This window comes from Panthera pardus, unplaced genomic scaffold, assembly GCF_024362965.1.
Source record: "Panthera pardus isolate Hobbes unplaced genomic scaffold, ASM2436296v1 HiC_scaffold_13, whole genome shotgun sequence".
In the NCBI taxonomy this organism is placed as follows: Eukaryota; Metazoa; Chordata; class Mammalia; order Carnivora; family Felidae; genus Panthera; species Panthera pardus.
The window spans coordinates 120,735,868-120,762,622 of NW_026526688.1; the positions used below are offsets into that span (position 1 = coordinate 120,735,868).

Here is a 26,755-nt window from a genome sequence, read left to right on the forward strand (position 1 = left end):
GAGATTTCTTGCCATCTCCTTTTCTCTAAGATCACTCAGAAAACTTAACCAGCTTTCTGGCCACGTTTCTGTTGGTCTCCTAGTTTTTGTATATGTAATTTTGAGCTACATCTGCAGATGAACAGTGAGGATGTATACAAAAGTTCTCTCCTCTGCTGTATAAAAAGTTACTACAAACTTAAAATGTGGATGAACGACAAAAATTTACAACAGTAGATATAAAGATTAACACAGCTATTCTCTGCCTTTCCAAAGGGTGTCTTATGTCACTTTGCTTTCATGAAAGACGTACAATAGTACTTGCTATTGCTAACCAAAAGAAACCCAAGGAGAATTTTTGCTTTTAGGAGGAAAGGTAAAAAACAAAAATAGGGTTCAATGTTAAATTTGCAGCAAGCAGTTAACAGAGGCAGTGCTCACCCTGAGCAATGAGTGGTCCCGCCAAGCCCCTTCCCTGGGAACTACACTCAGCCCCGCACCTTCACGCCGCCATAGCTTTGAACTGTGTCTGTGAGCCTCTGTACTTTATCTCCATTTATTTTGTGCATCCGTTACAAGTAGTGTCTGAAGATATCAGAAAAGCCTAAGAGGTTATTTTTTTGGACCTGGGAATGCTCAAAAATGCTTCTATATGAATTAATGATAATTGCTTCTTTGCTTTACTCCATTTCAGCTTACACAAGGTTTCGTAGGAACATTACACTTTCCCATAGTGGGTAAAACCTGCGATAACATGTCTTCACGACGTCTTGTTTAATCACATTTTGGAACTTTGCGGTGTGTAGTTATATGCTCATAGTATGATTCTAGGAAGGAAGCATTAAAAAACGATTTCAGTGAAATGATCCTAGCTATGAAATCCTGAGAGTCAAGTATTTGTTTTTAAATCATGTCTTAAAAGGTAAAATAAAGTATTCAGAACGCGTATATGATGCCTGTATGGATGCCTTTGACTGCCTGCCCCTGGCTGCCCTGATGAACCAACAGTTCCTGTGTGTACACGGCGGTTTGTCTCCAGAGATTAACACTTTAGATGATATCAGAAAAGTAAGTTCTATTATTTCCAAGACTCATCATTCTGCATGCTTCATTAAGAAATAGAAGACCTGAATTTCCCTGTCGTTTTCACTAACTTTATCCTTTCGAATTCAAGTGATTTAAAGTGACCATGAATCTCTTCTTTGTACTCACTTTTATTTAGAAAGGGAAATATATTTATACTTGGAAGAGTTTTTATCTCAAAAACCTCAGGGTTCATTTTACCATGTGATGTGTCATTGAAATGTATAATATTTGATTGCCAAAAATATATATGCCTTTTCATTTCCCTTTGGCTCGTTTCAAGCAACCCATTATATATTCATAGTATATTATAGCTAGAAAATGTTCCTTTGCTCTTGGGAAAAATCACAACTTGACCTTTAAAATGTGTCTATATCATCATTTTTTTTTTGAAAATCTACTCTTTTCACAACTTCAAACTTTAAAATAACAGTCTAACAAAGGTGATGATGATATTCCATTGGTTGTATTGAGTAATGAGGTGAAAGTTGATTTTTTGAGGTATTTTTTAGTTGAAATTGGCTATTAATGTTGTTTTAGCCAGCGAAAAGATTAGTTAGATTGAATATGAAAGTATCTTTGTCTTGAGAATATGTAGTAATATGAGATAATATGAGATCCTTTTATGTAGTGGAAGAGACAATCTTTTAATCAACACGGAGCATTGGTATTTGCGCTCTGTTTAAAGTATGATAAAGACGTGACACTGAATCGTAGTCATGAAATTCAAGGAGAGAGTGGTTCACTTTCTGCATGGGTTCTTTAATCTGATAGACGTGTGCAATATTAACTAAACTTCTTATCATAAATTAAGTAAAATTTAAAGCTATCGCCCACTATCCCCAAAACTTACTTTCTGCCATATTTCAGATATTCTGTTCAATTTTCATATACATCATTAAGTTCTAACATTAGCCATAAAAAGATTCTTAGGTTTTCCTTTTGCCCTATGTCAGTTACAGTTTCCACCACACTTAACTTTACTTAATTAATTTTATAATTATTTATTCTTAGGGTTTTAGAATGCACTCCGTAACTTTTCCAGAATAATTTCTGTATTCTGGTTGCCTTATCAAAACTTCAGCTGGGAATTCATAGTAATCAGAAAGACTCCCCTTCTTTGCTGTTCTACGCCTGTAATAAGTTCTTTTTTCTTAGAAAGAAATTCTGTATTTTCACAAGCGTTATTTTTCTTGGATGAATTGTTCCAAAAGCATAAATTATTTAAGTCTCTTAAACAAGTCTAAATTTGCAATGAATATTTTATGGATAACATAATGGTTGAAATATGGTGGGTCTTGGCTTATTGAAGTTTTTCATTGAGTGTTGAAATTTTGAGATATTGCTTCATTCTTTTTAGGTATTAGTAAAAAATGGTGTGTAGCAAAACCATTATTTACATCACCTTTTATGTCTGAGGAAAAAGAATGTGATCGGCTGCCAAGCTTATATATCCCCCTTTCCCTGTGGGTTTTTGAAAAAATATTAAAATATTGAATATGAAGAATATCAGTTTTTAATAGGTTTTCATAGCTGTTTTATGCTTTTTTTTTTCAAGAGACTGTATAATATCTGCTAACCTCACCAAAGATTCTCTAATTGCAGTTAAATCAGAATAAACTACAGGAAAGTGACAGTGTTCTAAAATTGTTGGTGAGGTGTCATTTCCAGTTATTATATTGCTCTTACTTTCTAAATACACCTTTTTAAACTGAAATATGACCTTGCTGAACATTTATAGCTGGAAAATGGATTTCATATGAGGGTTTTGGTGAAACTATAAAGCTTGGAACTGTGAGCTGAAGAACGACCAGCTAAATTTGGGTTTATTTTACTGCTTATCATTCCTCTTGGTTTGTACCTACTAAGATAAACTACAGCTGGCTTGTACTTTAATGTCCAGAATGTCATATAACAAGTGGCTGCTCTTAAAATGAAAGCCGTTTGTTCTCAAAGTCATATTGTGAGATATAAAAACCGTAAGTTGTTCTCCATCCAGCTTTCTAAATCACTGTTTAGTGGAGGCAGTAATAGAGATTTGCCCAAAGGTAAAACAAAATAAAATCTCCTCCTCAAGAAATGAAACACGGAGTCACATCAACTGGTAGTGACTGAAATACTGAGATAGATCAAATAAGTAAGGAAGAGGGAAAGAAAAAATACAAAGTAAACCAGGAGACAGGAAAAAAGGATCAAAGAGTAGGAACTAAGGAGGAGACAAGAGGGAGATGAAGAGGTTAAGGCAGACAACAGATAGACTCCTCAGAAGGAAAGAGGGCAAACTGGAGAGAGATGAAGTGTGGACAGAGGGGGAGGAAGGAAGGCAGGAAAGCCAACAGGAAGAGAGGGAGCGGGCAGTTCACCAAGCACTGTGCTGGGGAGGAAGTCAGGGACCACAAAAACACGTGTATTTTCTGGATTCCAAGCGTCCAAAGATTAGTATTTTGCTCTCTGTCTTCTATTTTTCTTAGTTAGACCGATTCAAAGAACCACCTGCTTACGGACCTATGTGTGATATCCTGTGGTCAGACCCCCTGGAGGATTTTGGAAATGAGAAGACTCAGGAACATTTCACTCACAACACAGTCAGGGGGTGTTCATACTTCTACAGGTGAGGATGGACGGTTCGCTTTCTGGAGCACATCTGGTTCATAAATGTTCTCATTTATCAGTTCGTTCTCATTTATCAGTCTGATGTGTTTATGATGTTTATATCACTTCTCTAGGAAACGAGGATAAATGAAAGCATCACTTTGCAAGCTTGGTTCAAGTGGATTCTTAGCACTTGTAAAAAAGATAGATAAATAAATAATAAAAAAAACAAATAAATAAAACATTTCTGTGAATACACTGATATAATACCTGTGAAGAATAGAAAAGCCGTAAAAGAAGCATGTGGTGGGGAGGGGTGCTTGAATGGCTCAGTTGGTTGAGCATTCGACTCTTGATTTCGGTTCAGGTCATGATCTCAGGGTCATAGGATTGTGCCCCATGTCAGACTCAGCACTGAGCGTGAAGCCTGCTTAAGATTCTCTCTCCTCTCTCTCTGTCTTCTCCTGGCTCTGGGTGTCTCGTGCATTCTTTAAAAAAAAAAAAAGAAGAAGAAGCATAAGCATGTGATATCCGGGTGGCGAGGTAGTACCATTTGGTAGAAAATTTGTTCTGTTTCAAAGAGTGTAGAAAAAATTCCAATGCCAGCCTTCATCTTCCTCTCAACAATATAGTCACTTCAAACATTTTTTACCACTTTTCATAACTTAAATCAGGGAAACAACTTTTAAATCTGTTAATTAAATTATATTGACGTTATTCTTACATTTTCTTAAGTTTATTACACTTCCTGGATAAATTAAAATTAGCAGCTCAGTATATAGGTACCATAGTAAATTTATTTTTAGCACTTTCACAAGCCACTTTGAAAGATTGTTACAATAATTTTTATATTTGCCAGCGTAGGGGGATTTGCCCATTTCCTAACATTTCAGAGCACTTCAGAGAGAAATCGGCAACACAGCCGGGTTTTTGGGTCCTTGCGATTTTCCTGACATTTTACCTCAGTTGTGGCCTCTGCATTTGACTCCCCTCAGCTTCACTGGGTTCTCTTAGCATCCGATATACAGTTTATGTGACAGGAGCCAGAGAGACAGGAGAAGGAGGTTACGGAGAAACCGAGAATGTTAAATTCTATAATACACAGTCTTTAACCAAAACAAAACTTACAGACCAAACGTGATGTGCACTGAAGTTTATGCTCAATTCCAGCCCTGGAAGTTAAGCAGATGAGAAGGCTTGTGAGAAAGAACTGAAACATGTCTTCTGTCTGGAGACTAAGCAGACAGCATCCTTCCACATAACATCGATCAGAGTTTGTTCAGCGGTAGAGCATTTTGCTTCACGCCTTAAGTTTTCCTTACGGGGGGGGGGGGGGGTGGGGGGGTGAGGGGGGTGGGGAAAGCTTCCTTTTACTCCTCTGTTGAAGTGATTGAGAAGTGAGTTTGTGAACAGAAGGTCTTGCGCACTGTAAAACAGCCTTCACAGAATACTTTTTTGTTATACATATGAAGAAAGAGGTTTGTGCCAAGCTTATTGATAAGAAAGATTACAATTCATTTCTATGATTTGGAAATTTGGGCACCATGTCCAAGGAGTCTATTTTGGGGTGACATGAAGAAGGGTGGTAAATATTTCTGCAAGGCCTAAAGTTCCTTTTTAGGAATTAGTTAATTTGGAAGTGATCTTTTCTTAAATATGATAAAAGTTTTAGTGAAAAAGATAAATATTGTTGAAATATATCAACGCCAATTTTTCAGTTTTTTTTTTTTTTCCAACGTTTTTTATTTTATTTTTGGGACAGAGAGAGACAGAGCATGAACGGGGGAGGGGCGGAGAGAGAGGGAGACACAGAATCGGAAACAGGCTCCAGGCTCCGAGCCATCAGCCCAGAGCCTGACGCGGGGCTCGAACTCACAGACCGCGAGATCGTGACCTGGCTGAAGTCGGACGCTTAACCGACTGTGCCACCCAGGCGCCCCAATTTTTCAGTTTTTAAAATCTGGTGTCAAATCCCTAATTACACTGTGAGAATTTAACTGATTTACCTTATACCCCTGATCTGTGCTTCAATAATCCAGTAGCAAGTAAAATCCCAACCTCTTGATTTTGATTTCGAGGCGCATTGCATTAATCTTTCTTTCATTCACAGTGTAACATCCTTCCATTGGTTTTCTGAGTCAGCTGTTCAAATAAATCATATTTTAGGTAAAGTTCTGTGCTGGACTTACATAAAGTTACGGTATTTTTGTTTTGTCAGTATAGAAACAGATGTGTTTACATCAGAGATAAAGTCCATCAAACTAGATAATTAGAGGATTATGCATGTTTTCACACTTTTGTTCTCAACAAAATGATTGTTTAAGTCCTCTCATTAGAGAGTTCTGTAATATCTGTAGCCATGACAAATGCTGAATATAAACCCACAGCCTATCGACTCTGGCGAATGGCAAAGCAATCTGGATTCTGTTTCATCCACGGAAGAGAAAAATGACTCTTTCCTTCTCCTAGAGCTTTTTGATGCTTTTGTTTTCAGTTCCCTTGGAGGCGGCAAGGCATCTTCTGTGGCCGTGGTTTATAAAGCCGAGCTAGAGGGGCACAAGGGAGTGATCAAATTGGTAGAGAAATTGGTGACAATTTCGCTTGAGTTATTGGCAGTCATTTTGATGGACAACTCCCAGTTTTATTTTACACATTTATGTGGAATCTGCCCTGCCACCCTGTCCCTCATCTAACATACTGTCTGGGCCATGATTTAAATGAAATGAAGTTCTACAGAAAAATGCATCAGTAAGAATGCATTCATGCCACCATGAGTTAGAGAAGAGAGACGGTGGGACAGAGGGGGAGGAATCCTCTGCTTTTGCCCAGGTGCTACCATTATGTTTGGAACCTTAGAGTGGAGTTTGCGAACTCAAATGCCTGTAATGTCCAGGCAGGTACCTGTGATCCTTAACAGACCAAGATTTACACCGTACAAATCCGTGAGGATCCTGACAAGTTGGAGGTAAAAATTGCATTTTCATGTAGACCAAAGCTGTCAGCCAGATTTGGTGCTCAGGTTGGCAGTGTGCACGCCTGCCTCGGATGAATCATGTAAGCTTTGTGTTCTAGGTCTGGCTTGCTTTGAAAGGAGTGAGTTCGGTCAGACGTTCTGAAGTTCCTCTAAACTCTGAAACTTAAAGAACATCTTGACAGTCATTTTAAAAGTGTTTTTGAAGCTGCAAATTGCGGCACACTCAAATCACTGCTGGGCTCTTAATCACAGATCAGCAGCCTGTCTTCTCCCCTCACACAGCCCACCTTCTCTTCTTGCTGTTGACATTTGCCAGCCCCTTCCACCTGGAAGTCGTCCGGTTCCTCCTTCTCACATGTCCCGATTCTCCTCCAACTGATCCAGCAGCACCCTGCCTCTTGTGCTGCCCATCTTGGGTCTTCCTCCTGATTCCCACATTTTTTTCTTCATTCTTCCCCTCCGCCCCCCCCCCCCCCCCAGAAGCTCACATGTTCTCTTACCTTCACCGTAAACTGTAAACTCTGTGGTTTGATTACCAGATCTAGCCCCTTCATCTGTTTATCTTCCTGAGCTGGACCTCTCTATTTCTAGGTGGCTGCTGGAAATTTTTATCTTAGATGTCTCATCCTCACCTTAACTCACCTTGCCTGAAAAGTATTATTATTTACTTCCCCGCGGGAGATTCCTCCTGGTTTCGCTGTTTCTATTAACAGTTCTATTAACAGCCATGCAGACTAACAAAGATCCCTGCTTTTTCTTTCTGCATTGAAATCACCACCAATCAGTCATCACATCTTATTGACCCTTTCTTAAAAATATCACCAGCATGGGGCGCCTGGGTGGCTCAGTCGGTTAAGCTGCCAACTTTGGCTCAGGTCATGATCTCACAGTTTGTGAGTTCAAGCCCTGCGTCAGCCTCTGTGCTGACAGCTCAGAGCCTGGAGCCTGCTTCGGATTCTGTGTCTCCCTCTCTCTTTGACCCTCCCCCACTCATACTCTGTGCCCTTCTCTCTCTCTCAAAAATAAACATTAAAAAAAATAAATTAAAAAAAATTTCACCAGCTGTAGATCACCCTGTCATCCCTTCTTCTCACGCTGAGTTCAAGACTTTCATTTTTAGTTTGTTGAAATCACACCTAAATTTCACAACATCCTTCCCACTCCCTCCCCAAATCATACAGTTCACTTAATGGGCGTTCTTTTGAGAATTCATTTGATCATTCAATTATTTAACAAACATTAGTTGAGTACCTATTATATATACTTTCTGTGAGGTTCTATAGATAGAGTACCTGCCTTTGCGGGACTGTGCCTTTGAGTGTCAGAGACCTATGAACTATGACAAATAAAATACAAGGTGAGTAGTGCTGTGAGGAATGTGGAAATTCTCTCTCTCTCTCTCTGTCTCTCTCTCACCACCCCCCCCCCCCAACATACACATACACACAGTTAGGGGGCCTAGCCCAAAGAGAGGTGGATTGGAGTTTAAGGGACAATGCATCATGAAGGTTTTACAAGACCTGAGTTTTAAAGGATAAATAGGGTATATCCAACCAGTCATTTGGGGAAGCTTTCTGCATGCAGGGAAAGTGGTGTTTATGAAAATATGATGGGGGTGCCAGGATGGCTCAGTGTGTTAAGCCTCTGACTCTTGGTTTCAGCTCAGGTCATGATCTCATGGTTTGTGAGTTCAAGCCCCGAATCGGGCTCTGTGCTGTCAGTGTGGAGCCTGCTTGGGATTCTCTCTCTCTCCCTCTGCCCCTCCCCGCTTTCTCTCTTTCTCTCTCAAAATAAATAAGCTTAAAAAGAAGAAAAGAAAATACGATGAAATAGAACGCATCTAGAAAGATGACCATCTGAATGGTCCCATTTTACTGCTCATCCCAAATCACAGTTAGCTGCTTCAGGATACGCTAAAGCTGAATATTCATATAACTCAACTATTCTACTTTTGTTTATATATCCACTGGAAATGTTTACACATGTGCACCCCAAAGATTGTTCACAGCAGCAGTATTCATAATCGCCAAGAAATGGAAGCCACCCAAATGTCTATTTAATAGAATGAATAATAAATTGTAGTGTATCTCCACACCTAAGACAGCAAATGAGAATGAGTTAACCAAAGCTGCCCATAATGACGGGGTGAGTGCCACAAGGATGCCAGCAGAAGAAGCCACATACTAGAGTGCATCCTAATGACAACATTGAAGTAAGAGGTGAACATTACCGAAAGCTAATCTATAAGGTTCAAAGCCGGGGTGGCAATCACCCTTGGTGAGGAGATAATAGTGATTCGAAGGAGATACGAAGAGTGGCTGGGTTCCAGGTAATGTTCTGTGCCTCGGCCCGAGTGCTAGTTACGATGGGAAGATCATCAGTTTGTAATCTTCTGATTTGGGCAGTGTTCTGTATAACTGTTAAGCTTCGATAAAATGTTTGCCTTGAATAAAAACTTCTCACTGCTCCCGAGGCCGCCCACAGCCAGGCGCAAGTGAGGACTCAGGCTCTGGGGAAACTGTGTCGGGGAGATCGGAGCCCTTCCAGACTTGATACCTAGTGGGTAAATGAGATGACTTGAAGAACCCTGGGGGAAAAGAAACAAAACAAAACAACGACGTGGCAAGTCCTGGGGAAAGATAAGCCTGACAGCATCCCGGCTGATGCGGACAGCAGGACACCCCGGGGCTAAGGCCCCCCAGAAGCAGAGGAGGAACTTGGCGGTTGGGCAGAGTTCTCCCTTACTACTGGCCTGAGAGAGGGGAAGGATGCCAAGGAGGCAGGGAGAAGCTTTCTCCCAATCCCTTAGCAAAGGGTTGCAGGCTGAGTGCCTCTGCTTTGCTGAACCTGACGAGGGAAAGACACCCTTTACCTCTCTCACCTGCAAGTGAACGTGAGCTCCAAGAAGCTGACAGGTTGCTGCTTAAATTTAGGATATAAAGACAAATTTAAAAATAATATCTGTCTCTTAAGGCGTTTACTATTACTGAGTTAAACGTAATTGACACCACAACATGACGAATGCTGTCTTAAACAAATACACTCCGGGACCATGGGAGATGCAGCAGTTCTGTGCACACCTCAGGATGAGCTGGGTTTGAGGGGACGGTTCACCCATGATAATTCAGTGAGGGCTTGGCAGAAGACTGGGCTTTTCCAGAAGTTAAAAATACTTAAGGAAAGTATAAATGAAGACATAAAAGCATAAAAAAGCCTTTTGATAATGTCCGCTGGTAGGGGCGCCTGGGTGGCTCAGTTGATTAAGTGTCGACTTTTGATTTGGGCTCAGGTGATGATCTCACGGGTTCATGGGTTCGAGCCCCGCATCGGGCTCTGCAGAGAGTGCAGAGCCTGCTTGGGATTCTCTCTCTCTCTGCACCTCCCCCACTCGTGTTCTCACTCTCTCTCTCAAAATAAATAAATATTTAATAAATAATGTCCTCTGTCTATATCTTAAAGAGATAAATGCAGAAGGTTTAACTCAAGATCTAAAATATAGCTTAATATAGGAAGGAACAAAAATAAGAGAATAAACAGACTGAGTCTAATAATGGCTATTCTCTCTAATGCCAAAACAGCTTTTCTACCATTTCTCACATGTTTGTCTTTTCTACCTTCTTTACCTTTGCTCCTGCTCAGTCTGTGTCTGCCCCTCTCCCTTTCTAACCCCTTTCCTATCCAGTATTCCCCAGACGTCATTGCTTTTAAGAATTGACACAAGTCACAACTAATAAATTTAACACTGTAAAAGAAAAAATTCAATGGATTAAATTTCAAGATCTAATTGGCTTTCTGAAACGATTCATGAACCAGGCAGCACCCCTCCTAGCAAGTAGAGGGGTTCTGAGGGGCTGTACAAAAAATGGAAGGTTTTTATAGGAAGGAGGGCGGGGCAAGGAGTTATTAGCAAAAGAAAAGAAAGTCTTGTTTCAGGCCAGTCACTTTCCCTTACGGGAGGGGCAGGGGATCTTATGACCATTACCTCATCGTCTTTTGGTGGAGGCAGAGGGCCCATGCGACAGATTACCTCACTGGTGCCCCTCAGAAAATTCCTGACTGACCAGTTAAGATTTACACTTTTGGGGGAGGTTGAAACTTCCCTTAGGTTAGATATTAAGCCCCAATTTGGTGACTTGGCCTAAGCAATGCCATTTTAGGCCTGTAGCTTGCTTTTTCACAACAGCTACCATTAGAATCGAGGGTTGCTGACTCACCATTCCATGCTGCATTCTGTCTTCCACACCATGGTGGTGGAGAGAAAATTAAGAGTTGTTACGTGTCTACCCCTATCAGTCCAGGCCCTGGACTAGGGAATTTACATATATTGCTAACTCATTTAGTCTTTATCTTAAGTTTGTGGTACAAATGCTACCGTCTGCATTTTTACAAATGAGGTAATTCAGGCTCAAAGAGGGTCAGCAATTTTCCAGAGTCTACACAAGAAATTGGAATAAAAACCCAGACCTAAGGATTCCCACTATTCCATGGAAATTTCCACCTCCTTTTCTACTCAGAGAAATGTATTCTCTAGTGCTTAAGGAATAATCATGTTCCAAGTGGGGGAAAAAAAAAAAAAAAAAAGGCATTTTCAGAGAGTGCAGCTTCTTCCCCAAACACAGCAGTGCATGCCGGTAAATGGATATCACAAAGCTGAAAGAATCACTACCCTTCCCAGATCGTTGCATTAAGTCTTATTTCAAGGCATGTCCAGGACACTGGGTTTGATGAAACCATACAAGCGTTGCCTGACAAGGGTGCCCCCTGGAGGGCTGTGAGTGGGACTGAGATGCAGCCGGCCCCCTGCTAAAAACGAGGCATGGGCCCTTGCTTGGGCTGACCAGCCTGGGGCAGAAGGGGCTCTTCTTGTTGGGCACAAAACACAGAAGCATCACCTCATTAATGCAAACAAAACCCCAAAAGATCTAACATGAGATAGATATTTTTGAAAAAAAATCTCCCCAGCACCCTGTGCTTGCTTTCTTGTTTCATACTATCAATGCATGCTTTACTTTCCTGCCTAGATAATAAATACCCTCAAGACAGAAACCACACCTTACACTTACCGTAGCACGTCTCCTGGTGCCTAACACAGGGATTAGGGATTGTTGCATCTAACAAATGGAACACGTCACCAGTGAATCTTTGACATTACCATTCTTAACATATATCCTCTTTAGTTCTTTTTAGCTGGAATGCTTTTTTTTTTATCATCCTTTCCATTAAAAAGCACAAAAATATTGTGAAGTTTTGTGTTTTTCTCCCCACCTAATATCACTGAAGACTTTAATGTATCCCAGACAGTTGACCAATAATGGGAATCTCGATAGCCAAATATTTTCTAAGTTTATTTAGAAAAATGTTTGTAATTCTTCGAGAGTTTGAATATTTGATTATGTATGCCTTTAAACTTCCAGAGGTTTTCTTCAAAATGAGTTCCTTCCAAGTAATAATACAAGTGTTCCTCAGTTAATGCTATTAACCTAGCAGATTGCTGCAAGGTTAATTTTGTTTTCTTCAGATTACCGTTAAAAATCAGATATCTATTTCCATGGGGGAAAACTTAAACACATAAGCGTATAAAACTTAGCATGAAGAAAATATATTAAAATAATGCTTTCATAGGACTAGTGTGGGTTCTAACAAAAGGAAAAAATAAATTTAAAAAGTGCTGCCAAGCCATTTGTCCAAGGACAAAACATGACAGAACTAGACAAACACCCTCTGTCTTACAGTGGTACAACAAGGCAATAAACTATATTTCTAAAGAAATATTTCAAGGGCACAAGAAAAAAAAAAAACGGCTGAAAGAGATAGGGAAGGGAAGGAACATTTATTGAGTGCCACCCTATTCTGTCTTCCTTTGGCTGGGCACTTTATGGCTAAATATGTACAAACATATGTGCTATTCTTTAAAGACCCAGCAATGTCTCAGCAGTTAGGGTTTCTTTTGTTGACACACACTGATCTGGAAAGGTCGTATACTTACCTTCTCCTAAGATAGAACAAAAGTCTTTGGAGACACATGTTGGTCAACTCGACCTAGATACAATACAGACACATTTCCCTGTGGACACTCTGGGCCATCTTCTCCAGTTTGTAGGTTACCATGTAACCCATGGCTACATTTACATTCATTTACTGAGCTGACCTGGGACAACTAGGAAGTTGTCTTTTTCTCTCCTTAGCAAATTGCTAAAATATTCTAGAACACACATACATATGCTCACAAATGCACATGAATGTGTGCACATGCACAGACTATTTTTTTTATTTTTTTAATGTTTTGTTTATTATTATTTTTTTTTATTTTTGAGAGAAAGAGACACAGAGCACGAACAGGGGAGGGGCAGAGAGGGAGGGAGACACAGAATCTGAAGCAGCTCCAGGCTCTGAGCTTTCAGCACAGAGACCAACGCAGGGCTCAAACTCACGGACCAAGAGATCATGACCTAAGCCGATGTCGGACGCTTAACTGACGAAGCCACCCAGGCGCCTCATGACTATTTTTGATTTCAGATCCCAGTTTTGCAAAGAACTGAATCCTTTTAATAATCAGCATCTCTTCAGTGGTATGCCAGATTAACGGTATTTCTTTTCTTTTTGAGCAGGGAATTCTTACAAAATCTTTAATACAGAAACTATTTGCATCTTCTCTTTATAGTAAATTATTTGAGTGACATGTACTATTTAGTATCTCTTCAAAGTGCTACCTTTATAATTGCTGAATTGTTTCTTACAGTACGTGTAGTTTAAGTTCTAGTGGGCATCCACAGTTTGTTTATATTAAAATGAGCATTGGTTTTCTGTCTCTTTATTTGCAATTTCTAAAATTTATTTACTTTTATGACATTCATTTATCTCATTAAAAATTCTTAGAGACAAAGTGATTGCAAAGAGTTTTACGGGTTTAGTTTGTAATTTGAATTTCATTTTTTTTTTTTTTTTTAAATTTTTTTTTTTCAACATTTTTTATTTATTTTTGGGACAGAGAGAGACAGAGCATGAACGGGGGAGGGGCAGAGAGAGAGGGAGACACAGAATCGGAAACAGGCTCCAGGCTCCGAGCCATCAGCCCAGAGCCTGACGCGGGGCTCGAACTCACGGACCGCGAGATCGTGACCTGGCTGAAGTCGGACGCTTAACCGACTGCGCCACCCAGGCGCCCCTGAATTTCATTTTTAATAATGTTCTCATCTTTGGTTTAGAGACTTCCTTAACAGACAAAATCATCTTGATTATATATTTAATGCTTTTATTAAGTCAATATAAAGAATAAGCCTTAAGATATGGTTCTGTTGATCGTATTTAAAGTACACAGTTTAAAACCTGTGAATTCCTTAATCGTGTTTAGATTTTGAAGGATATATCAATTAATGTACTCATAAGTAAGTTGATAGCTCGGTTTCCAGAAGACTTAGTCTCTCCTACTCCCTCACTCCGTCTCTCTGTAGAGTACTCAGGCACGCACGTGCATCCAAATACAAATGGTGCTGTATTTGAGAACATGGAGGTTTATGTTTTAAATTCTATTCTCATGTTATCTTGATGCTCCTGTTCACCTGTGTTTAAACGTAGACTTGATACTGTTTTTCTCTATGAGTGGACATTTTTCTAGTGTTGTTATATAATGGCCTGCATTCTTTGTCCTGTTCACACATCTCCAGTCCTTTCTGATTATGTAAAAAAGTACAGCTGCAGGTGTTTTTCTGCCACAGGGCAGGGGTGGGGAGGGGACCTGTCCTGAGAGCCAAGAGGCTTGTTTCATGAATGATGTATGTCTGATTACGCTTGATCAAATCACATAGATCGGGATGTTACAGATACATGTGCTACACTTGATGATTTCATAACAGATGCTTCTTTCTCTTTTCTTTTTGTCTCTGGCAGCTACCCGGCTGTATGTGAATTCTTACAGCACAATAACCTGTTGTCTATACTCCGAGCCCATGAAGCCCAAGATGCAGGGTGAGCAGTTTTGTGGGTTTACGGAAACTATGTGTTGTTCCTGGGTCCCAGCTTCCTCACTTTGTTCAGGTTTGGAGGGTCCCTTTTGGTAGGCTCTCTCCCTGAAGCACTTCGATCTTAACATTGTCTTCTGATGACAGAGATAGGGCAGGATCCTGGGGAATGAGTTGTAAATGTGTTGTAAGGTCTTCTTTAAAACGCCTCCGTTTTTAGCCTGAACAGGTAAAATTTTCAGCGGCTTTCTTAAGCCCTTGTAAGGGTCCCTCTGATTTCCTTCCATTCCTGCTCTTCCCACAGTCCAGTCAGTGAGTAAATTACCGGCAACTTTTCAGTCTTGGTTGGCAGTGTGAATGAGAATTACACGTAAATATTTAACAGATATTGCACAGTGTACTCTTGTTTAAAGAATATCATTCCTGACCCTTGTGAAGTTTTAAAGGACAAAAGCAGAGGCATTTAAATGAGGGAGAAAGTCCTATATTCTAACTAATAAATGTATAACATGATTTTATAATAATGAATTTTAAAATTTAGGGTCCAGGTTTCATATAATTATTAGTATAATTGGTAGCCCAATGATAAGGGCTTAGAAAAGTAAGAAACATCAGATACTCAGTTTGATAGTGCATTGAATCTGCACTCAGGAGCAAAAGGCATAATGAAAAGCATTTGATGTCCAGTACCCTTCTCAGTAGGTTCCACTGAAAGGTGTTGTTTGCCTTCAAATGCTTAAACTCATTCCTTCATATTCTGAATTCTTTGGAAGAGAGGACCGCTTAGTATTATAATCTGTGTGCCGAAATCAGGAGTAGAGATGCCCACATCCTGAAGTAAGCCCATGTCCGATGATCCCACATCAAGGCAGATCCCAGGCTCCTTTCAAAGTTAGCTTTTTTTCAAGCAATAATCAACAGGTATGAACTGACCCAACAGCTTAGTATTGGATCCAGTACTATCATGTCATAGGTGACCTTCGACATAACCTAATGATATGCCTAACCAATGGGGTCCTCAAATAAGTTTTTTTTTTTTTTTTAACTTTTCAAGGCGGTGGTGTCACCATGCTCTTTTGGCTGACTATCCGAACTGAGCATTTTAGGCAGCTTTATATTAATCCCACTACAGACCGGAAATCATCTGCTTATTTGAAAATATTTTAAAATAATGCATCAGTTAAAATCAATTAGTATATTTGTTCAGAATGGGCACTTGATTGATTTATTGGGGGTAAATTGCGATTATGTCATTTAGTTTCTTTGTTTTTATTTGTTATCAAGTAGGCCTAGCCAGTCATGATTTATAACGTCAAGGTACTAAGATTGAGGGTGTTATTACCTTTCACATTCTGACTTTTTTTTCCTCCAGCAAAGTTCAGTTGGATATGCAGAATAAATACTTCTAGAACATTTCAGAAGACTTTTAAGAAGATATTTTCTTCTAGGAAAAGTTTATCAAAACATTTTTAAAATTATAATTTTTAAGGTGGTTATTTATCTGTCTAAAGGTACTATTTGAGGCACCTTTAGAACCCAATTAGAGTAGGCATGGTTATTCTGCCATAAATAACTGGCTCAGAATACCCAAGGAGTGATAACATTTTGTTTCGCGCTTTATAAGAATCTTTCTAAACTGATATTACTAAAATCTGTTACGTAGAAGTCGTGACATGTGCTTTCACCTCAATGGAAAAGAGCCAGAATTTCCTGTAATTTTTTTGATTATTTGAGGACTAAAATCCTATTTTTGTCTAAGTAGAAGAAAAGTAACTGGATTGTTGGTTTATTTCCAAAGATCTTGCAGATGTTCTGTTTCATTACTGATTGATTAAATATTACCCTGCTGAGACAATAATCTTTGACCTGCAGATCTCAGAAGAGATTGGTAATAAAGAGAGTTCTAAAATAGAAACAACTTTCAATATGTAAAACCCATAGATTTAACCATTCTTTGAAAAGCAAATCACTTAGTCAAGACCATAACAGAATATTGTGTAGGTATTGCACAGAATATTGTATGGATAACTAGAATAATCAGCCTGGTTTTTAGTGGTAAAGATTTATATATTGCTCTGCTTATTTAGTCTTATGTCAAAAATATAGGCAAACTTCTCAAAAACACGGTAGGTGCAGGATATCTTCATGTAAAAGGTAACCTTTGTCATCTCTGTTGAACACATGGAAATGAATTATGATTTTTCATTGAATTCCACTCTTCCCCTAAGTCCGTTAAACTCAGGAAAGGCCTACTCAGAAACTGTACATGTTTCATTGTCAACCTTGAGATGAATGAATGTCTGCGTAAAACAGACTTTAGAGAGAAAATTTTGTTTAATGTTATGTAATTGAGTTCTCTTGGAGTGATAAAACCTAATTTTAGTTTTCTTATTCTAAGGCTATAATTTGATATCATTTTTTTCATAATAGCCTTGTTTTAAATCATATTTGTTGTTTTTAGGTATCGCATGTACAGGAAAAGCCAAACGACAGGCTTCCCTTCTCTAATTACAATTTTTTCAGCACCAAATTACTTAGATGTGTACAATAACAAAGGTAAGTGGTTTTAGAGCCCTCTTGCGCTCTTACATACTATGTGCAATAATTCATAAGGTGTTTTATTTGGGTTTGGTTTTAATGAATGTTTGGTTTTAAGAATGTTAGCCATTCTTTTTCCCCTTGCTTTTTCATTTATTGTTGGATGCAAATCTTGTGATTATCTTCAGAGTTACAGATTCAGTTGATCTGGATGTGGAGCCCAGGCAGTGTTAGTTTTTAACTATTCTCCAGGAGATTCTAATGTATAGCAGGGTCTATAGTAAACTGGTCTAGTAGATTTGGGTTTTAAAAGAAATAACTGAAAGCAATCCAAAATCATGCTTCTTAAAAAGGATGTAGATTTAAATGAGAATAGTGTGATTGTGCATGTAAGGGATCAAGAACAATAAGTGGAAGAATGTATAGTTTGAAATTCAAACTCAAATTGCATTTATTGAATACCTACCACAAGTCAGATACTGTGCTAGGCAAGTGCATATTCATTTATTTTTTTTAAAAAATGAATGAAACTTGGGGCGCCTGGGTGGCTCAGTCGGTTGAGCGTCCAACTTCAGCTCAGGTCATGATCTCACGGTCTGTGAGTTCGAGCCCCGCGTCGGGCTCTGTGCTGACTGCTCAGAGCCTGGAGCCTGTTTCAGATTCTGTGTCTCCCTCTCTCTCTGACCCTCCCCCGTTCATGCTCTGTCTCTCTCTGTCTCAAAAATAAATAAACGTTAAAAAAAATTTAAAAAAAATGAATGAAACTTAAAAGTAAATATCATTAGCCCCACCCCCTTTTAATATGAAGAGTATCTGTTGCTAAATTACCTTGCCCCAGGTCACTCAATTAGGTAGTGATGAACTGGAGTCAAACCTGTATCTTCTGGTTTAGCATCCTGTACTTCCTTTGTGAAACTCCATACCTGTGTGCCTAAAAGAGACCAGGAAACAAGAGGGTATTATTTACTGACTATAGGAAAGAGAGGAGGAGCAAGGGACACATTATCTTTTTTTATCCAGGTAATTTCTTGATTCAGGAATGACAGGAAGTGGTATAGGTGTGACAGAATGGGTGATAACATATGAAAGAGGCATTAACTATAGTTGGCATTGGTCTACATAATATTTATGCAGCATATCTGAGTGTGGCTTTCTGAGATCCTTGCCTCTCCCCACATACACACACATCTGTGCTGTCCTATAGATGGAGCACATGACTCTCCAACCCCTGCCTCCACCCTAATAGCCCAGAGAGGCATGCCTTCTGGGTGGGATGGCCACACCACAGTCTCTTACACTGCCATTTTTAACTGTGGTGGGCCCTCCTCTGTGGCCACAGAGAGAAGTTATCAGAAGGCACAGTGAAGTTTCTGTCACAACCATGGATGGCAGGGAGCAAGAGAGAGTTGCCCCCTCTTTCCTAGTTGCCTAATTTCTAGAAAAGAGGAGCTGTCCTTAGTACTCTGTGGCAAGAAGTGTACAAAGTAAAACAAAATATGCTCTTGATGTGCCAAGTGCTTATAAGCCAGTTGACAAAGTAAGGCATGTGGGTGACTGAATAAAAATACAAGACATGGTGTCATTGAGTAAAACTAAGAGAGTTGAACACTAAGTACATTCGACAAGAATGATTTTCTAGAATGGTCAGAGAAGGACTTGTTTAAGGCAAAATGTGACCTGGACATTAAAGAATGGCTCACATTTGATTGGAAAAAGGAAAAAATAATAATAAAGTCAAGACCAGTGTTTTTGAAACTTTTATTTTTAAGCAGCACTTTTTTTTTTTTTTTTTTTGCCAGACAAAATCTTAATCTTAAAATCTTCTGTATAAGACCAGTAAGAATTCATTCCCTTGGATTGGATGTGGGTTCTCATACCAGATAATTTCCCTGTGGTACCTGCAAGGAATGCAAGACCTCTGTAGGTCATGTTGCACGTCCCACCATGATCCTGTTAATTCCTTCTTTTAAAAATGTTTTAATGTTTATTTATTTTTGAGACAGAGATAGAGAGCATGAACAGGGGAGGGTCAGAGAGAGGAAGACACAGAATCCGAAGCAGGCTCCAGGCTCTGAGCTGTCAGCACAGAGCCCAACGTGGGGCTGGAACTCACGGACTGCGAGATCATGACCTGAGCCAAAGTCGGACGCAAAACCGACTGAGCCACCCAGGCGCCCCAATCCTATTAATTCCTAAAAGTATACACAATATGAACATTTAGGTTTTTTTTTTTTTATGGCATTAAAACAATTTTTTTTTTCTATTTCACCTGGTGAAAGGAGCACCCAAACAAGCAATTTTCTTGACAGAGACCAATTACTAAATAGCACAGATGATACTTACAAGTTTTTTTTTAAGAATTGACAAAGAGTTAAAACAGTAAAAAAAAAAAAAAAAAAAAAGGAAAAAGACTGGGATTTCGCTCCATATAAAACTGACTTAGACTTTTTCTACTCATCAAAATGTTGGGTATCAGTTTTGCTTGAGACCAATGGCAATTTCTCCCACAGGGTATACATTGCTTCTTTGTCAAGTGTTTTGATTTAACAAGTAGAACTTAATGGGGTGGCTGGATGGCTCAGTCGGTTTAGCTTCCGACTTCAGCTCAGGTCACAATCTCACCACTACTGGGTTCAAGCCCGGAGTCAGGCTCTGTGCTGACAGCTCAGAGCCTGGAGCCCGCTTCAGATTCTGAGTCTCCCTCTCTCTCTGCGGCTCCCCTGCTCACACTCTCCCTCTCTCAAAAATAAATATTAAAAAAAAAAAAAAAATAGACATCAGTGAGTTGCTATCTTTGAGATTTTGTATTGCTTTCACTGTTTTCTTGTGTTTAGGGTAGATCACATTCTCTTAGGAAGGGGAGAGAAGCATTTCATTTTGGGAACCTTTTCATAAAAAATTCTTCTGAGAGAAAAAGATAAACTGATAGGAAGAAAAAAGATACATTCTTCAGCTTGAGCATGATTTCAAAAGACTTTTGTGTAAAATCTCTGAAGCACTTTAAAGCTATTATGCTAACACTGTGTACAGTATGTGGAGTAGGAGTCAGTTATTCACAGCTGAAGTAAGGATTACTGGATTTGAATAAAATAAATGGTAATGAGAATTTTATAAGGAAGTGCAAGAAAACTGGGTCGAAAGCACCTTCAAAAACATAATCAATGGACAGAGAGTGACGAATCCCTAAATTAATCATTTGATTCTTAGAAACAGATGTGGGGGTGGGGGGGGGATGCCTGGGTGGTGAAGTGGGTTAAGCCTGACTTCAGCTCAGGTGATTATCTTGCGGCTTGTGGGTTCCAGCCCCGCGTCTGGTCCGACTCTGTGCTGACAGCTCAGAGCCTGGAGCCTGCTTCAGATTCCGTGTCTCCCTCTCTGTCTGTTCCTCCCCCACTTGTGCTCTGTCTCTCTCTCAAAAATAAATAAAGATTAAAAAAACAAAAATTGAAAAAAGAAAAAAGAAAAACCAGATGACCAGAAAATGTTCTGGGGTTATAATCCAATAGTTACGGTATGATTTGATTTTTAAGCGCCTACAGATTAAAGGCAGCAGGAATGTTCCTTGGCAAAATGAAGTGATGGGGAAAAGAGTTTTCACTCTGCCATCTTAACACCTGTAATAGATGCACGATCAGCTTCATGTTTAAATGTCTGTTAGCTCCGATTAGAAGTTCGTACTTGCCTACAAGAAAAGCAGCTTTCCGCAAGTGATGAGGACCGTAAATGGCCCATCCATCCGTTGGGGTAACCCACACGAATTCATGCGGTTCTTATCCTTTCCGGTCTGCATAACACAGGGAACAACTCCCCTGGCCTCTCTTTCCTCACTCTGACAACTCCTGCTTACATTTGTAACATGCCAGGGCAGAAGATGTAGATTTGAATCATAGCTCTGCTATTAAACAGCTAGCTCATTTACATTTATTGATATGCAGTGACATCTCTGCAAAACGAGAAAAAAATTTCTTTTGTGAATAATAGATGAAATTACTCTGAAACAAAATGCTATGAGGTATTAAGATATTATCATCATTGAATATTTTATGTTGCTATCATTATGCCACCTGTCAGTGGCTTCAGGGAAACTGACAGATGATACAGTCCTCCTCAGCCTCTTATAGTTTCACTTTATGGCTCGATCTACCTTAATACCCATCTCTCTGCTTCTCTTTGGGTGAACCCTTTACTTAAGCCAAATTGTTCTACTCGTCCTGAACGCAGTGACTATCCCTTCCATTTGGCTGTCCCTTCCATTGCGTCTTTGCCCACATAACTTTTTTTTTTTTTTCATTTAGATTACTTGTCTCCCTTTTTCTGCTCATCTAAATGGCCTAGACCCACCAGGCTGTTTCTATGCAGACTTCTTTTGGTAGTCCTTCTCTGAATGCCTGAAATAGCAATCATTTGCCCTTGTACTCATCGATTATTTTTCTTTTCTAGTTAGCTTTTCCTACAGTTAGCATTCCTATAACTTCTCAATCAGATTATAATCAGTTTGAAGCAGGGGCTTGTTGATATACATTGTAAAGCCCAGTAGCCTGCATTATGCATGGTAGGCCTTCAACACCTGTGTTGAATGATGCATTTTCTTTCTTCAATCAAATAGCAAGACAGTGCTCAAAAGTTACCCTACCAGTATTGACCCACAGAACTCCGTCTCATTTTAAATTACTGTTGCAACCAGTTCTGATACCCTTTCCAAATTGGAGTGAAACATTTGCAGAGCACTTTGCACATCTGAATTTTCTCAATCTGTAGCCCTAAGGGTAAAGCAATTTCATAATTACCCAAACACACCAAACAGAAGAAAACTGTAGAAATGACACATGCACATATCTGCTGCTGTGCTCCTTCTCCCTCTCCTCCCCCTCCCGCTTCTAACTCCTCCTCCCCCAATTCCTTCTCCTCTTCCTCCTCCTCCTCCTCCTCCTCCTCCTCCTCCTTCTTCTTCCTTTTAAAATGATATGCCACCTGGGCTCAGTTGGTTACATGTACGACTCTTGATTACAGCTTGGGTTATGATCTCACAGTTCACCAGTTTGAGCCCCGTATCAGGCCCCGCATTGACTGTGTGGAGCCTGCTTGGGCTTCTCTCTCTCTTTCTTCCTGTCTGCCCTTGCCCCACTCTCATTCTCTCTCTCTCAAAATAAATAAATTAATTAAAACAAACTAAAAATAATAATATGCCACCTATAAAAATGACTTCAATCTCACCCACTCAACAATGCAACAAATCTTTACTGAGAACTTACTGTATACCAAGCACCATGCCAGGTGCCGGGAGTATAAAATAAATAAGATGGAAATTGTCTTCACTCTAGTGGGGTTTATAATTTGGTAGTGGGATAGACATTAAATAAAGAATTCCATCAAAAATTATTCAGATATACTTGGAAAATACTCCAAAGAAAAGAATGGTATTGAGTGAAAGTGGAAATTAGTCCATGGAGACCAAATAATAATAATAAGCTTAACTGACAAAAGTGACATTTAAGCAATCTTAGTAAAATATGTCAATATCAAGAAATACAGTGGTAGATGTGAACTCTGCTTTAAACAACTCAGTTTGGCCAAAAATATAACGAACCTCTGGAATAATGTGTTTTAAGCGTTGATGTAAACAGTTAAATCCTTTATCTCTATAGTGGTACACCTGTGCTTCAGAAAAATCTAAAGTAAATTACACAAAGTTACCATGTGGCGCCTGTTCTCTGTGGTCCAGATGAGTTGTCATATGGGTGCAGGAGTGGATGGGTGGATGGATATGTGATTCGGATATCGAGAAATGCAAATATACATTCAGGGCTATATAACTCAGTTCCAGGAAAAGCTACTCACAGTAAAATTAAGTAATCAAATAAAACTTATCAAATGAACTGTATTTTGGATTTGAGAAGAAAAGCCTAAATGGCAACCAAACTAATTTACCAATTAAGACCAAAGATTAAAAATGACCACAAGGAAAAAAATCAATTCAGTGTTAAAGTCGGTTAAGGAAGAGAGAGGTACAAAATTGGGTTTCAAGGATAAGACGACAAGAGCATCGTTTGCTAAAATGCTAAAGTCTACCCTTTTTGGCTGGGAAAAGAAATGTATTATGATGGTTTGGACTTTTAAATGAGACAAATTGATAGAATTGCTTTTAAAAAGCATTTTAGCCCCACCAAAACTTGGCGGAGTCAACATCCTCAAATATTTTCCTTCAAAATGTAGTCAGGGACTTCAGAAGGATACCATTTATAAATAAAAAGATACTTTGCAGCTTGGCATACCATTGTAAAGAGAGGATTTAATTGCCAATAAAAAAAAAAAAAAAAAACGAGGTAAGAATCTTATTGGCAGTCATGATGTGGACACGCAGGAGCAAATGCAACCTCTCTGAGGCCAGCTTGTCCTAGTCCCCTGATGTCTAGCTGGAGCACGCAGCCTTCAGTGACACCATCAGCACCGTAGGCTGCCAGGCCTGAGAACCTCATTCCTGTACTGCAGCACAGTTCTGTCATGTCAGGACCTTGTTTCAGTATTCCAGAATCATGTGTGCAAACTTAGTGATAGGTGGTCCCTGCCTGAGTCAGGAGCCAAGTGCAGAATCAACTAGTTCAGATCCTTATCCTGGGTGGGAAAAGGAAATAGGGGGAGGGGGGGCAGTCTCTGGAACGGAGTAGAATTCATGCCCAGGTAACCCTAAGTTAGCATCTTAGCTTGTTTCTTCACAGCATGCCAAAAAGATTACTTCCCTACAAAATTGCTTACATTTTATAAGCAAGAAGCCATTTCTGTAGAGTTTGAAGCTGATCTTAACCATGGGAATAATCTTTAGCATTGACATAAACATTTTTAAAACATATTTTGGGTCTTTATAACCACAGGCATAAATATGATCACTAGTGCTTTATAAGTTAGATAAAATTAATCCAGAGCTTTTGTTCAACAGCAAGAGTTTTCCTAGCTCGTACTTTTTTCCTGCCATCATATCAATTCTAAAGATCCTCTTAATTGGTCTTGAGCAACTGTTTGCTCAGATCACTTTTTTCATATAGGAAACGTAAATGCACATTCACGGTAGCATTTTGTTATTTGATATTTCCAAAAAAATTGTAGGCTACGTGTTTTTCTTGTTGTTACTAAAGGAAAACAATAAGTAAAATAACTCCTATGAAAAATAGTAATTTCTCCATTTATTTAATATACATTTTTATTTTTTACCCCAATGAATATTGAATTACACACAATGGGAAGATAATTTCTTTATAGGGACCATTAAACCAAGGACAGTCTCCCAAAAAATGATATGGAATCTACAGACTACAAAGGATCAAAGCAGAAAACATGAAGAAAACTCTTAGCATTAACTTTTTGTATTATCAGTATGAAGTAGTAGAAAATAAATTTATGTAGACATTTAGGCTGAGGAGGACTTTTGGGTAGGAATTTTTGATTAGTTCACATCTCTCTGAGATGAATGGATAAGATTAACTGCAGAGAGGTTTTAGTGGAATATCCCTTTTCTCTGCCTTTTATATAAAGGACTCTTTAATATATGGAATTAATCTAACTATGATAATTTCTTCTACCATTATCATTATCATTGTCACCTTGACTGCTACAACTTTGATATGTTTTCTTTAAAGTCTTAGGTTGGTAATAGTATATTTAGTAAATGTAAATATTTCCTTTCAGTTGGGCAGTTGGGATAGCATGTATACAAATGTTATTTTCTTTATTCATGCAAGTAGCAAATGATTAATAATAATAATAATAATAATAATAATAATGGAACATTTATCTTGTTCTAGAACCTGCTCTCAGTTTCCATGTGTCAATGCATGTAATCTTTCAATACTTTGTGCATTACATTCTAATCTTGATTTATTAATGAAAACTTGGGGCACAGAGGGGATGCCTGCTTTCCCCATGGTTCACACAATCTTATCAGGGAATAGCACTGAGATTGAAACTCAGCTGACTGAGTTTCAGTGCTTGCAAGTTAACCTCTGTCTTCTAGGTCAGCTTTGTTATCTGAGGCATTCGGGGTGATGTTTCCACCGAATCCCTATTCAACTCATGGCTCCATTATGTAGATGACTAACTGTTCTTCAATAAGAAAAAAAAAAAAAAAAAAAAAAGAGCTTTGGGAGTGAAGAGTCATTTATTATCCCTTTAATATTACGTGAATGTTATACATTCAAATATATACGTTATTAAAAGAGCGGGGCATCTTTTATGTTATTCTAAACTAAATAATTAATCTCTCTCTTTAAAAAGTGTCCCTTAGGCGCTTAGACTTTTGCTTTTTGTACATTCAGCTCCACTGTCAAACTGTCATTGCTGGAGGCCACTTTCTAAAGAGATTAGTTTTAGTCCAGTCATCAACTTGCTTACATTTCAATGTTTAATTAATGGGACAGAGGGCAAAATGGAAAATCTATCAAGATTTAATATCTAAGAATTACCCTGAGTATATATTTTAATTGAATGCACACTCTGTATCTTTGCTATAACAAGTGAACTTCTTGATGTTGTAACTGTCGCTGCTGCATAATTATAAAGTTTGGCAGTTAAGTAATTGTGGAACTTCCCTAAGTAATAACTCCATGAATGAAATAATCCTTGCTTTTTACAAAGGGCTGCCCATAGAATTGAAGGATTTGGCTCTCCAAGTTCTATAAGCCCTTAAATGGGGATGAAGACAGGATCTGGAACAAGGCTAAATCCTTCACACAGCTTTATCGGCAGTACTCTACTACTGCCCCTTGAACAAGACCAGCTGGGGGATGCATCCTGAGGTGTTGTATTCCATTTTCTGACAGACGGTTAGAAGATTCTGTAGAAATCGAATTCTTTGTAAAGCATTTCATAGGAGGAAAGAAAGGGACAATCTAGATAATGTTGAAGACACCAATGAATGGCTTATCCCTTGCTATTCAATATCTAGAAATTCTAGATCTACAAGAGACTTTACCCTGACAATGTCAAAAAGTCTGTGTGATATTACTTTCCACAGAAAATATCAAGTGTGTGGGTTTAATATTAACTCAGTGCCAAGGAACAACCTAGAACTTTGCAAGTTATAGCTCAGGGCTTGATATCAAGTACAACCTTGAAGGTGAAAAAGGTGTTTTGTGATTGCATGCAGATACCACCAGTTTTCAAGGTACCTCCCACCAGGGTACCTGTGTTATGCACTTGGAGCTGGGATGTATTGACTTCATTGAATGGAAGCCAAGCATGGGTACAGTGTTTCCTATGTCCATGCCATCTTCTCCAGCAGTTCAAAGCTTCAGCTAAACCTCTTTCTCTCTCTCATTTACTAAGGTGGCATAAATCTTATGTTAGCATTATAATAACACAGATTAGAACTTAAAGCTAAAACTCATAACTAGTTCTTTCTTATTGACTTAGCAAAAAATACTGAATCGAAATTCAAATTCTCCGTGTGAAATTGTAATGTTAGAAACAATTCTGTGTTTCACTGGACTTGAGCTACTTCCAAGGATCAGTTTCTGGCCCAGACTCTCTGGGTGTTAGTATTTGGATATGACACTTTAGGTGGGAATTATAAAATGGAAAAGTGTCAAAAATGGATAGCCATCCCCTCCTTGAAGAACTTGAAACTGCATCTTGATACTTC

General features: G+C 39.0%; 1 protein-coding gene across 6 annotated transcripts in view; it reads left to right on the top strand.

Moving 5' to 3' along the window:
• Positions 1 to 26,755, top strand: part of PPP3CA (protein phosphatase 3 catalytic subunit alpha) — a 326,963-nt gene that overhangs the window by 256,688 nt on the left and 43,520 nt on the right. For all 6 annotated transcript variants that reach the window (XM_053901385.1, XM_053901384.1, XM_053901382.1 and 3 more), the window contains 4 exons: positions 902 to 1,047; positions 3,534 to 3,673; positions 14,516 to 14,593; positions 17,048 to 17,142. In XM_053901385.1, coding sequence (XP_053757360.1) covers positions 902 to 1,047; positions 3,534 to 3,673; positions 14,516 to 14,593; positions 17,048 to 17,142 — 459 coding nt within the window. The remainder of the gene's footprint in view (positions 1 to 901; positions 1,048 to 3,533; positions 3,674 to 14,515; positions 14,594 to 17,047; positions 17,143 to 26,755) is intronic.